This window comes from Salvia hispanica, chromosome 4 (assembly GCF_029641045.1).
Source record: "Salvia hispanica isolate PSC_SH4W2 chromosome 4, Shi_PSC_v1, whole genome shotgun sequence".
In the NCBI taxonomy this organism is placed as follows: Eukaryota; Viridiplantae; Streptophyta; class Magnoliopsida; order Lamiales; family Lamiaceae; genus Salvia; species Salvia hispanica.
Window position 1 is genome coordinate 51,134,168 of NC_142695.1, and position 13,597 is coordinate 51,147,764.

Genomic DNA, 13,597 nt, shown 5'->3' on the forward strand with positions numbered 1-13,597 from the left:
ATTTATTTGTTTTAGGATATAGACGGTTTCATCAATATTTAGTTCAACGAGTTAATTGATATAGTAGGGGAATATGGAAAATTATTGACAAAGTATGGTGGGGTGAATGTGTAATTTAAATAAATATGTAGTTAAGACTGAAAAGTAAAAAAAGTAGGGGAATATAGAATATTTTTTTGGGTTTTGAGTTTTGGTGTAAATGGTTGGAGTAGAATTATGTTTGATGTGACAGAACTGCAAAAATGGGTTGGGGTTTAGTGTAAATGGTTGGAGATGGCCTTAGAAATAAGATCACACGAGTTTATCTTTTTGTTGTTTTTCAGTTTAGGATTTAATTTCAGTTATTTTATTTATGTCAAATTCTATCCCCTCCCTTAATTGCATAAATTTATTTATTTAATTTTATCCTTTCCTTTCCAATTAGCAAGAGGATTTTTGTTACATATATATAGGCTCTATTGCTAATTCAAATATTAGCCTATGTTCGTTTCCCTCGTATGTTCGATCATTCTTGAGAGCAATTTAACACGATTACGCACAAATTGAAAGGGAAGATGTTGGAATCAATGAGAGCGAAATATCCCGGGGGAAGGAAGAAGGGAGGGTGGCTAGTAGTGAAGTCAACGGGGGCGGTGGAGGAGGTCGGGAAGCAGGCCGTGATGCAGCGAACAGGCCTCCCGAGCCGAGATCTTCGTATGCTGGACACTGCTCTCTCTTACCCCTCCGCCATCATGGGGCGAGACGAGGCCATCGTGGTCAATTTGGAAAGCATCAGCTGCATCATCACATCCACACAGATGATTTTCCTCAATTCCAAACACCCTTACCTCACCTCTTTCATCAACAATATGCAACAACTCTTTCGCCATCGCCATGATTTTTACACCACTAAAGAAGCGCCAATGGATCAAACTGATGATCAAGAGAATGTGATTCTGCCGTTTGAATTTTTCGCGCTCGAGGCGTGCCTCCAAGCTACTTGCAAGAGCCTGGATGAGGAAGTATGGATGCATTTCTTATGCAACTTTTTTTTTTTAAAATTAAACTATTTTAATATTTCGATTTGATTTGGATATTTGTGTGAAAGCAGGCAACGAGACTGGAGCAAGAAGCTCATCCGGCATTGGATAAGCTCACTTCCAAGATTAGCAATCTCAATCTAGATTGGGTTCGAGTTATTAAGACGCGTTTGGTAGCAATAACCGGCCGCGTGCAAAAGGTATATATTTGGTAATTAAATGTTCTTATATGCTCAAAATATAGTACTGTACTAATAAAATCTATTTGACGTATTAGGTGAGGGATGAGTTGGAGCATTTGCTTGACGACGATCAAGATATGGCACAGATGTATTTGACAGAGAAGTTAGAGGACGACGAAGAGGAGGATGTTAGGCCCAATTTGGAGGAGCTCGAGATGATTCTAGAAGCATATTTTGTGGAAATGGAAGGCACTTTGAATAAGCTATTAAATGTAAGGCATTTTACTCGTTTTGGGAAAATGATATTAGTATTTATTTTGATGAGGTGTGGTTTATGTTGATATAGTTGAGGGAGATGGTGGAGAGCAGAGAAGAATACATAAAAACAATGCTGGATGTGAAACAGAACCAGTCTCTGCAAACGCAAGTGGTGATCAATACAACGAGTTTGGCGGTTGGCACGCTTATTGTGCTCACAGGGGTGTTTGGCATGAACATTGGCATCGAAATGTTCGATCCAACCAAATATGGGACGTCCGACTTTCTCTGGACCGTCGGTGGAGGCACCATGGCCTCGGTTTTCTGTTGTGTTGTGGCAGTTATCTGGTACAAGAGCCAAGGTCTTTTGGATTAAAGAGGCACAACAATCTTGCTACCTCACTCTTAGTTATGATTGTTGCTTAGTTTTTTTAATAATTTTAGATGAGATGATAAGCTGATACTATGATCTTAAATATTCTGGTGGATGTAATGATTTAAATTGTATCATCAATTTAATTGCATTGATCATAAATAGAACAAATAAGGAAAACGAATTCATGACTGGCCCATTTTAATGTTTATCAAATAAAAGGAAAAACTAGCCCAATTTATGGCCCATCTTAATCTTGCGATTCAAAAGATTATGGAGTATTGGAGTATATTTAAGGTCTCAATAATTTATAAATCTTTCAAGGCCATGTTTGGTTGACGGGAAAATAAAATTGGCAAGTAAAATGATTCCTGGAAAAATGAAACCCAGGAATATAATTCATAGTAACTTTATTTTCCTGTGTTTGGAAATATCAAGATTTTAAATTTTAATTTTAATTTAAACATCAAACTAAAAATATACTTATAACTTTTTTATTTATAAAAAACAATAATAAAATAAAAAATTTAATAAATTATTACTAATTATAAATAATAAAAATTATATTAGTATATTTATTATTATGATGGATAGTTTAAATATGGATTGCCCACACAATATATAATAATATAATTGTAATTATAGTCACATAGAATATTAAACTCATTTACTATAATTATAAATATTATTGTTATTTTTATTATTATTGTTATTATTATTATTATATTTATGTATATTATAATTGAATAAATATAATAATTATTATTTATTATACAATTGATATTATATAATTATATTTTAATTATTTAATAAATTATTAATTACTTTTATGAAATATTATAAAATATAGTTATAATTATGATGATTTTAATCGTAGTTATTTATTATACTAAAATTAAGTACTAAGCTTAAATTATTTTTAAAACATCATAATTTATAAATAATAATAATAATAATAATAATAAAACTAGCCAATATTGCATTAAATATGTAAGAATCCTAGAATAGTTAGGATTTATAATCCTGGAAAGTTGTACTAACTTTCCTTGCTCTCGGATTCTGATTACTTTCCCATTTTAATTAAAAATCAAAACAAACACAGGAATTTAAAATTTAAAGAATCAGATTACTTTTCCAAACAGAACTCTGGCAACCAAACATGGCCCAAGTGTTTGGATAATTAACCTTAAGTTTTAAAAGTAATTGAATCAACGTACACTATAAAGTGTATAATATATATTCTTACGAAAGATAATATTATACAAATTAAATTTTAATTACGCCATTAACAAATAACAATATTGAATTTCTAAATAATAGTACTGGGCCATCGTCACACACAAATATTTAGTATAAATCGTTTCGGTACATTATTTTATTTATGTACCAAAGAGTTATTATACTAACATTTTCGCAAATATATCTAAAGTTAAATGATGAGACAATATGTGATATTTTGGCAAACAAATAAATGAAAAAATGTATTTGTATATGTATGTATAATTGTATATCAGCATAACACATGCATGTGCTCCCTACCTCCCATCATGCTTGATTAAATTCCAGCTCATATATCAAAGCAAACCCTAATTGACTTGCATTTACCACCATGACCATTCAATCAAAATTAAATACTAGCTTCAATCATCCAGATAAATTAAAAGTAGTAGCAAGATTAATTAATGCATATACCGAATAAAATATAGATTTGCCAGGAATAGTCCCATAAACATTCACATGGTCATGTTCCCTTCTGCACCCTACCTAGCTTAGATACTAAACAATAATCATGAAATACTCCTAATAATGTTCATAAAATATTAGTAGCAAGTTACGAAGAATCTTGTAATTGAAAAAACAAATTTCATTTTTTAATAATAAAAAGACATAGGCACAACTGTGACAGCCAAATCAACAATTTATTAACCAAAATGAGTCATAAACTTTAATCATAACAAACCAGACAACAGATGATGCGTTTGCTTCTTGTCTAATACAAATTTGTCCATAAAACCTTCATATCTATATGTTACAATAAGATACAGACAATACTTCATCAAAAAACTACAAAAAAAAATCACAAAAACCGAAATATAATGATACATAATTTGACCATCATCAAACCAGTGGTTTATCACATAATATTCCATTAGCATCTGCTCTTGCATTTCTCCATTGCTCTTGGTGCTAAATATTGATTAAAAAAACAAAGAAAATGAGTACCCTACTAATTATTTATCATTTTACTATATGAAATATGAGCATTATTGTGTAACGTACCTAATCCAATCGCCTCGGATCCTTTCATAATTCGGAGACGCTTGCATGAATCAACAAACATCCTGAATGAAATATTTATAGTAATTCATTGTTAAAAATGATCCAAACAATAGATCTCATATTATTGTTAGCATTGAAGAAAAAAATACATACTCCCATGGAACATCACCAACAAGCATCCAGTCACCATCCTTATCTTCATAACTAGGAACATATTCTGAGCTGTTCAACAGATCCATCAATTTCCTCTCATTCATGAAGTCTATCATTCCTTCTGTCCCATAATTCCCTATATATACACCAAAATCAAATAATTAAACCAAGCAATCACACAGCAATATAGTTTTTGTCAATTGATTTGAATTACCCATGGTGAAGGAGCTGAACATTTTGGCTAAGGCATCAGAGAGCTCTTGGTAGCTCTTGTACATCTTCAGGTCGACCTTGCGCAGGTAGGGGGCGCCGTCCATCGACACCTTCACGAAGGCGGCGCCACCGCTGCATGCCGCCTTCTCCGACTCCTCGCCCTTGCTCTTCTGGTGGCTCATCACGTTCTTCCGAAACGCCCTCACCGGCGGCCATCCCACCACCTGTGCCCTAGAAATTTCAATCGAATCGAATTAAATCAAATTGAACACTCGATCGAGAGGGAAATGTCAAATACGACTCGATCTCAGAAAACTCACTTGGCAGGAGGCTTGATGTGATCCTTCGGAGGCAGCATAGCTTTCTCAGCGGAGGAATTCTGCATGTTTTCCTTCAGATCCAGGGCGTCAGATTCGTTTGACTGGAGGTTGAGTTTGAGATCGATCGTCTCGGAAAAGCCTCTCTTTCCCGTGATCTTCGCGGCGGCGCCGGGCAGGCCGAGGCAGAGCTCGGTCGCCTTCAGATTCAGGCCGACTTCCATTCAATTCGCCGGTTTATTCTTCTCCTCGGATTTCGTTTTCAATTGGAGTGGCAGTAGAAAAATGTGCGTGTTTGCAGTAAGAATGATTATGAGAAGGGAGCAAGAGCAAATGTGTGTGAGCGTGGTTTGCGTGTATATATAGCTGCATTGGGCTCATCATGTCGCGAGGAATCGCGTGCTGACACGTGGCGTTGTGATCATCTTGGATCAAGAGCATTTTGTTAGGATAATGATTTAATTAGCCAATATATAAATGATAATGAATTCCCCTAAATCTCAGCTTTTTGTGGTATGGTGAAATGACAAATAAGGTGCTTCAATTATTTAGTATGGTGTTTTTGTTTTACCAGTGGTGTGACAGTTTATTGCTCTGACAACTTTAATCTAAATAATTATACTACTACTCCCTAAATACATAAACATTAGTCTTATCTGAGAGTGTCAGTTATTTAAATACTATAGTGAGAATAATGAGTTCAATAAAAGTCTTATTATAAATGTAATGTTAGTAATGATTAAAAAAAATTTGTATAAGAACGAATCCAATCATAAGGCAATTACCAAAAGTAGAAAGTTCATTATTTTGAGTTTTTGACATGGGTATCATCATAAATTAGAGATATCATATTACTCTCTCTCTTTTTAGCATTTTAAAAGAATTATCATCATATCATATCACCATATAGTCCAAATATATATGTGCATGTTGCGATGCTTATGTTGTAAAACTCAATTAATTCATGAAATTGGAATCAATGGTTCGATGAATTATCTAAATATATGAATTGACTAATCATAGTGTTGCTTGTGGAAATATTCGTGACTCATCCAAAATGAACTCTTTCTGATAGTGATTATTTTCTGTACAAAACTCAGGCAATAGTCCTTTTCTTTTTTCTGTAAAACTGGCATCAATCTTAATCGTCACAATTAATGCTTGCTTTGACTAAATTACGCTCTGTCTCTGTGATACTAAACATTTTATTAAAGCATAAAACCAACTATTGTATATTATATTCTTAATTATGTGAAAGTCTTTTTAGAGATAAACATATGTGTATAATGCAATGCAGATATGCTTGCAATAGATGACGGACGAAGAATGGAAGAAAATATCGCCTCGAAATATGGGGCGGAGCTGTCCTGATGTGGGGTTCGCAGTAGCTTCAAAGACTGGATTCAATTGATTTTAGCAGCTTCAAAGATTGGATTCAATTGATTTTTCTAATATTCACGAACCGGCGGTGGAGTTGATCGACCCTCCGAATCCACCTTGATCCCACTTTAATTACAAAGAGGGAACATTTCCAAACCCTAGTTGTGCCCTAGCACCATAATCATAATCTTTTTATAGAAACATTGCATGTGTTGGACCAAATTTCTCTACCAAATTTGATGGTTCCTATCAACATTTTCTTTAATTATAATTTACAATATCTAAAAGAATGATGTATCTATTTTCATCTTTTGGAACTTGGTGCGTCAGTCGAAATCATGCAAGAAAACAAGTGACTGTTTTTCGGATTTGGGAAAAAATACAACTATTTTTAATACCTTTTTGGCAAAACAAAGAAAAAATCAAAAGAAAGTGACTACCATTTGAGTTTACTTTTGGAGCTTTATTTTTTTAATGATAACCCAAGGTGATGTACATATATTCAATATGTGGATATGTTTCAAGTGGTCCAAACAACCCCTAACAAAGATACATGAATATAGAAAAGAATAATCAGTTTCACATTTTGGACCACATTGGTCATGTAGTTAATAACTTAAAGTGTTAGGTAATAAAAATTCAAAGCCACACACATTTATTTTATTGTATAAAATATATAATGAGAAACAAATTTGATCATATCTTGGTATTTTTTGAAATTTGATTCTAAGAATGTGCAAATGGATGGTAGACATGCGACTGAGTTATAGATATTTATGTTACATGCATGGATATCTTCGATTTTAGGTTTCAAATTGGATTAGTTAAATTAAGCTGAAGATTTCTATCATGATTATAAGGTTGTGTTTATAAGACTACCACACATTTAATTCAATAACTAAGAAAAATTATTTATTTTCTTAATATAATGTATCAAATCAACTTTAGTCGAAATAAATAATCCATTATATAATTAATCCTCAAATAATATGGAGGAAAGATTAATTAATTGTGTGACAGGCCTACTGAATTTGATGACAGAGAATAAGTTTGGAAGTTCATGACACATATCAACATCTACTAAATCTTTTTTAAACAAACACAATCGAAATTAATTTGTCGGTAATTGATAAATAGTCCAAATTAATTATATGATTGTCAGTGTAAGCAATAAAGTACCCACTAATTAACTATTGAATTTACTTCTACATAGTTCGCCATTTCAGTGATCACTAAGTATAATTTAAATCAAATTGGACATTCGAGAAGAAAATATTATTGTTGATTGGTACTCAAATTTCCCACTTTTTCTATGTCATTTGATTGAAATTTTGGAGTAGATTAAGGGATGACAGAGATCGAAGTGGTAGGCTTGGTTGAGTGCAATTTTCTATTATCCTTTTTTATTATAATGCTCACCATATTACTATTCGTAGGTCATCACTTAAGTCAGACCTGTCAAAATGGATATCGGGTATTGGATACCCGATATCCAAAGTCGGATAATTGGATATCCGAAACTCGATTTTTCGGGTATCGGATCGGGATCGGGTAGCGAAAATTTTGGATTATCGGGTATCGGGTTACCCGATATCCGATCGGGTATACTCGAAATATCCGATTTATCCGATTTATTTTCTAAAATTAATAAATTATATTTTTATTATAATTAAATATATTTTAATTTCTTAACTACAATTTAATTAATACTTAATAGTTAGCATATAAGATATGTAATTTAATTTTTTAATATTTTAATTTCATTGACTTGTGATATTTTGAATTTTTTATGATATTATTGTTAGATCTTGATTCTTATGAATTATTGAATTGTGATATTTATAAAGGATGAATGTTTGAACTTATTAATTTTGATGGTTATTGACTTATTGTGGATGGATAAAAGATGTTAATATGTAGTATAACTTATGAATTTTGTATTTTTCAAAGTTTGTAGTTATTTTCTTTTAAATTCGAACTATTACAAGAATTTGTATTCCTATAAATTTGTAGTTATTTTCTCTTAAATTCGAGCTATTATAAGAATTTGATATTTCTAAAAGTTTGTAATTATTTTTACTTTGAATACTAGTACTTCAACTTTGTATTAAATTTGAATTAAATAATATTAAATAAATTCTAAAAATTTGTAGTTAGTTTTCAAAAAAAAAAAAGTAAAAAAAATTCAAAATCACAATTGGGACTGGATACCCGATTTTTCGGGACTGGATACCCGAGTCGGGTATCCGGGTACCCGAAATCAAATTCGGGTCGGGTATCGGGTATTGAATTTTGGGAATTTCGGGATCGGGTACCCGAAAATTTCGAATCGGATATCCGCGGGTACCTAATTTGACAGGCCTAACTTAAGTCGTTAATTCTCGGTAACATTACCAATGTTACATACCTAAAGAAGAATTAATCTTAAAAAATAATCTATTAGAAAATAAAGTTTATTTGATCTATAAATCACATATAAAATTCTTTACAAATCAATGTGGAGCACTTGAATCCATAAGTTATGATTTTCTCTTACTCAACCAATAAATCCTTTTGGTAATAACTTAAACTAAATGTCCATTATATTAATACAAGTATGATTAACTGTTGTGGGTCACCCACACTGCAAATTAAATATAGAAATATAAATATGAATCTTGGAACAATAATAAATATTCCATATGTTGGTTGAAAATGGGACAATGGATCCCCATGGCAATTGGTGGGGCCCCTCTTTGAAATGTCTTAAAAGCGCACCATCTCTTCTTTATTTTGCCATCTAACACACGCTTCATGTGGTACCATTTTATTAATTGCTCAAATTCTTGTTAATATTGTCTCTTGCAGTCAACAATTATTTCCCCCTTTTTCAATTGTTTTTAGTATAAACTTTATTTTATCTTGTTACTTATTTCATGGTCAATTAATCATCTTTTAACCTTTTCGAGTTGGACACGAATAATTATTGAAATCAGTATCTCATAAATAGGGGATACATCGATCTGGACGGATTATGTAAAAGATGTCAAATTCAATCAAATCGAATAAATTAACACCTTGTACACCTATTATTTTACTAGCTTTGTGACAATATTGTAATTGGTATACAGTATATTAAATTTATTACTACTGCTGCTACTACTATTATGTTACTAGTTTTAATTGTACACCTATTATTTTATTTGTTTTAAAAGTCGACAAGATATATATCAAATTTGATTTAATGGAAAAGGGAGCTGAATCTAGCAATTGGTTGCTTCGGTATTTATATTTATTTGGACACAACTAAGATCTCGTTTCTATTGTATTTCAGTTTTTGTCGTTATATTTTCGTTACATGCATAATTTATTAAATTCAATTGTAGTAGTATATATTTATTTATGTACATAGAATATATCACACACTGTTTTTATATTTTAAATACATTATGTATTACTTAGTAATTTAGTATTACCTTTGAAGTTAGAGGACAAAAAACTCATTATTTTATTTTATTTTTATACTCCTCTAATTTATAGAAATTAATTATCATATTCATAATATATCAATTAAAAATCAGTACTATAATTTAGAAAGTCTCCATGAATCTAAGCATTTGTGTTCAACTATATGCTAATTTATGCACAATAATATGCAGATTTATCTTCAACATATGTATGCATGTATGATGTGTTTTGCTTTTTACCCTCCTTAAACATAAAATCAGTTTAGAGGTTTAAAAAAGCAAAAGATCTCAATCATTGGATAAACAAGATCATTAGATGAGATTGAGAAAAAATAAAATCAAATTAAATCAAACATCAAATTTTGCATCATATAATATAAGTTAGGGGCTCAAAAAAGATGATGAAAATCCCCTACAATCAGATAGAATCACCTTTACAAGTGTGGATACGGCTTAGTTTGATCTTCTAAAGATTTTGTAGCAATCAAAATTCTCCACTTCATTTTGTATTATATATATGTGACAGGATTAACCTTTTGGTTGTTCCCCTATTTTATTGCTAAATGTAGTGTTTTTAATTATTTTATTATTATATTAGTGTGGATCTCGTTAGTGGTGCTAATCATGCCCAAACTTACTAATTATGTCGCACATTTAGGGAATGATATAGTAAGAATTATCAAATAATCTAACACCAACCACTTCACTTTTCCTTGTGCAGTTTAAAGTTTTCGTATTTAAATATTTGATAGTACTAAAAGTTTGTGATTTCGGCGTCACCAAAGACCCTTTTGCTTACACACGAATAAACTATCAAAATTCTTATAGTCAAATTATTATGGACTTAATTGGATGGATATTTATTCCAAATCGATTGTAAAAAGCAACAATGTAGATTTAATAATCAAATAAGATTTGTAGTACTGAATAATAGTGATAGTAATTTTATAAAAGTTCTCATATGTTTAATTTGTAACATTAATATTTTTATGTAATATGGATGGGGTAACCATGAGAATTAATTTTTTTTGTCCAGAATAAGTTAAGAGTCAATTTTGCCATAAATCTGATTTTTGAATTTCCCTGTAAATATAATCCAATTATTATTTGGACCAAAACAGAGAACAACTGTTGCTGTGACATTCCTTCCCATCACAATCAGACCCCGTTATGAATTTAATCAAGCCATTATTATAATTATCCGAAATTTAATTCTTTTTCTGAAATTAATAATAACAACGACTGTGAGAGTGATAATATGCCATCCATGTTAAACTCTCGTTGTTTTTCATGTTTTTTCATTTAGATTTTATATTAATAATATCTCTTTCACTTATTTAAACCATTGATGGACCACCTCACGAGCCATTAAGCCCATGTTAGAGGCCCAAAACAATGTGTACTTTCAATCTATTTTGGTGAAGTTGAAAATCATTATCCTATCTCTAATATCATGAAAAATTGAAAGTGGCGTGGTAAGATTAGCTGAAGATTAAATTAATCTGTAAAAACTAAAAAACCACGTTGATTGATTAAAAAAGGTTAGCCAAAATTTAATACTTCTTTCATGAAATTTAAATTGATTAAAAAAGATCAAAAATATATTTTGATCTTGCATGTAGATTATAGCGAATGGATATGTGAGGTGTAAGTCACGAATTTGATCTGATAAAATTAAAATTTAGTGACGAGTCAATCCATCAAAATAGTACTGCCTCCGTTTTAAAAAAATCCAGTACTAAAGTATTTGAAATGACACGAGTTTTAATACACAAGTGGTGAAATGAAGTACTCCCTCCGTCCCACCGAAGATGACTCACTTTCCTTTTTAGTTTGTCTCACCCAAGATGACCTATTACTAAAAGTAGAAATCACTTTATCTCTACTTTATTCCATCTTTCTTACTTTACTCTCTCCACTTAACACACAATATAAAAGTGTATAAAATCCCGTGTCGCCCAAGAAAAGGATCATATTCCTTGGGACAGAAGGAGTATGAGATAAGAATTGGTAAAGCAAGAAAGAGAAAGAGAAAATGTAGTGGAAATAGAGTTTGTGAATTGTGGAATCCACTTTTTAAAATAGAAAGTTTAAATAATTTCAATTTTTAATAAAAGATACCAAATAAAAATTGTTTCTATTTTTAAGAATCGGAGGTAGTAAGCCCCGTCGTCTTTATAGATCATGCTTTCATCTAAAGACAACCACATTTCTTTGCTGTATTCTAACATCATTCTCCTCAACTAACAATTTCTCATTTATGCTAAAATCTCATTTTTGTCTCTCACTATTTCTCAATCACCGCAATAAATTTGCTATCAAACAATATCGATGCTAATAAATCGCTTATTTAATTGTTGAATATAAAAATATTACTCCAAAAAGAAATGATTGGTAAAATAGTTATTGACGTGGCATGACTTTCAACTTGCAAAAAGTGTGGCTATGGTCTGCCCTGTTTTGGAGAAGTACTGACAGGGAGCAGATTTCAAACTCAATCAAATCGAATCCAAATCGAAAGTTGAAATATAATAGTACTAACATTAATCAATTGAATATCATGATAAATTACCATACCGAATCATCTTGGGAGAAAAAAAAATATTTTAGATTTATAGTCACCATATCAACAAATATATATTCATTTCACTCAGTGACAAATTATTGTATGACCATAAAACTTGCATACAAGCAAAGAAATAGGGGCAACAATTATGACATCATTAGACATGTCTAGTTTTAGGCTGATAAACCATGGCTTGCAGAGACAAATATCAAGCAAATCGAATGACGGACTTTATGATTAATCGTGGCTTAGAGATGATTGAACTCTTTCTAAATAATCATCCAATAAGCATTTTTAATATGTTACTACAATATAACATAAGTGTGTTATTACGATAAATATTGTTCTTTAAAAGCATTTCTGATACTACTAGAAACATGTCTCTTACTAAAAAAGTCACCAAATGATAGTAATAATTTCTAAGTAAGGAGTTAATTGTAAGTTAAAATAATTTATTTTATATTTTAGTAAATAATTTTATAATATCAACATAGTGCACTACTCCTACTACCTTTTTTATTTTATCTATTTTACTTTAATTAATAATCTCATAATATCAACATCTTTCAATATTTTGTATAATATGTTTTGTTGATTTGAGGAATGAAAACAATGATTGATTACTAATCCAGTAATCCGAATCGACATTTAGTAAAATTCTACTAACAGTAGTCTTATTTATTAGAATGAAATAGACATTACAAGTAACAGCCAATCGTGTGAAGTTGGAGGGCTCCACACGCTTTAGTGACAGAACACGTGCGCGTTGCGTTGTTGGGTTGGGGGGTGGAAGTTTTTGGGCCACAATATATTTTCTAATTTTAGTTTTATTTTATTTCACTATGCTCTAATTAAGTTTCTAGATTGTAAACTTGATTAATATTAGAAAGTGCTGAAATATTTTAATTTTCACCTATAGCCTGCACATTATTCATACATTGGCTATATATTTCCCCCAGTTACAAAATAATGGTGTAAGTTTTTTGTTGTACACGCGTATGTAAAAGTAATGTCAACACACAAATTCCACAATAATAACTACGTACTTTTACAAATCATAGTGTTTGATTTACTTGATTATTATGTTTATGAGTGTTTATCTATAATCAGATTTGCCAAACAATTTTAGTTGATTCTAGACAGAATTAACGATTCCCTCCAAGTTTTATTTTGTGTGGAGTATTTTCTTGTTTGTTTTTTTCTTGATTCTCTTTAGCAGAGTATGGGTTCGCATACGTTAGATATGGATATATGCTCATTGCTGCTTGGCTTAGGTGTGCCAATGTCTCGATTTTAGGCATTATTATGGTGAATTGGCTAAGTATTCTTCGGTTTTAAATTCTCTAGTACTTGTCAAACAATACAATACAATGCACATTTAGTGAATGAGCATAACATATAATGTTGGAA

At 31.0% G+C, this 13,597-nt stretch overlaps 2 protein-coding genes across 2 annotated transcripts; one reads left to right on the forward strand and one right to left on the reverse strand.

Moving 5' to 3' along the window:
* The first annotated feature begins 501 nt into the window (after window positions 1-501).
* On the forward strand, window positions 502-2,031 carry LOC125197489 (magnesium transporter MRS2-3-like). The gene is made up of 4 exons (XM_048096242.2): window positions 502-1,001; window positions 1,091-1,219; window positions 1,297-1,473; window positions 1,548-2,031. Exons 1-4 carry the CDS (start codon window positions 555-557, stop codon window positions 1,833-1,835), a joined length of 1,041 nt encoding a protein of 346 aa, XP_047952199.2. The 5' UTR covers window positions 502-554; the 3' UTR covers window positions 1,836-2,031.
* Window positions 2,032-3,732: 1,701 nt separating this feature from the next.
* On the reverse strand, window positions 3,733-5,133 carry LOC125196326 (auxin-responsive protein IAA7-like). Its single transcript, XM_048094797.2, has 5 exons — window positions 4,799-5,133; window positions 4,480-4,709; window positions 4,266-4,401; window positions 4,113-4,174; window positions 3,733-4,019 (listed from the first exon to the last, which is right to left on the reverse strand). Exons 1-5 carry the CDS (start codon window positions 5,017-5,019, stop codon window positions 3,982-3,984), a joined length of 687 nt encoding a protein of 228 aa, XP_047950754.1. The 5' UTR covers window positions 5,020-5,133; the 3' UTR covers window positions 3,733-3,981.
* Between the last annotated feature and the right edge of the window lie 8,464 nt (window positions 5,134-13,597).

Excerpts from the sequence above, each read along its gene's own strand:
- LOC125196326 (XM_048094797.2), bottom strand. The coding sequence starts at position 5,019 with ATGGAAGTCGGCCTGAATCTGAAGGCGACCGAGCTCTGCCTCGGCCTG. Across the intron at positions 4,710-4,798 it reads CACATCAAGCCTCCTGCCAA|GGCACAGGTGGTGGGATGGC; the intron begins GTGAGTTTTCTG and ends TGAAATTTCTAG. Across the intron at positions 4,402-4,479 it reads GTTCAGCTCCTTCACCATGG|GGAATTATGGGACAGAAGGA; the intron begins GTAATTCAAATC and ends GTGTATATATAG.
- LOC125197489 (XM_048096242.2), top strand. The coding sequence starts at position 555 with ATGTTGGAATCAATGAGAGCGAAATATCCCGGGGGAAGGAAGAAGGGA. Across the intron at positions 1,220-1,296 it reads TAACCGGCCGCGTGCAAAAG|GTGAGGGATGAGTTGGAGCA; the intron begins GTATATATTTGG and ends TTGACGTATTAG. Across the intron at positions 1,474-1,547 it reads CTTTGAATAAGCTATTAAAT|TTGAGGGAGATGGTGGAGAG; the intron begins GTAAGGCATTTT and ends ATGTTGATATAG.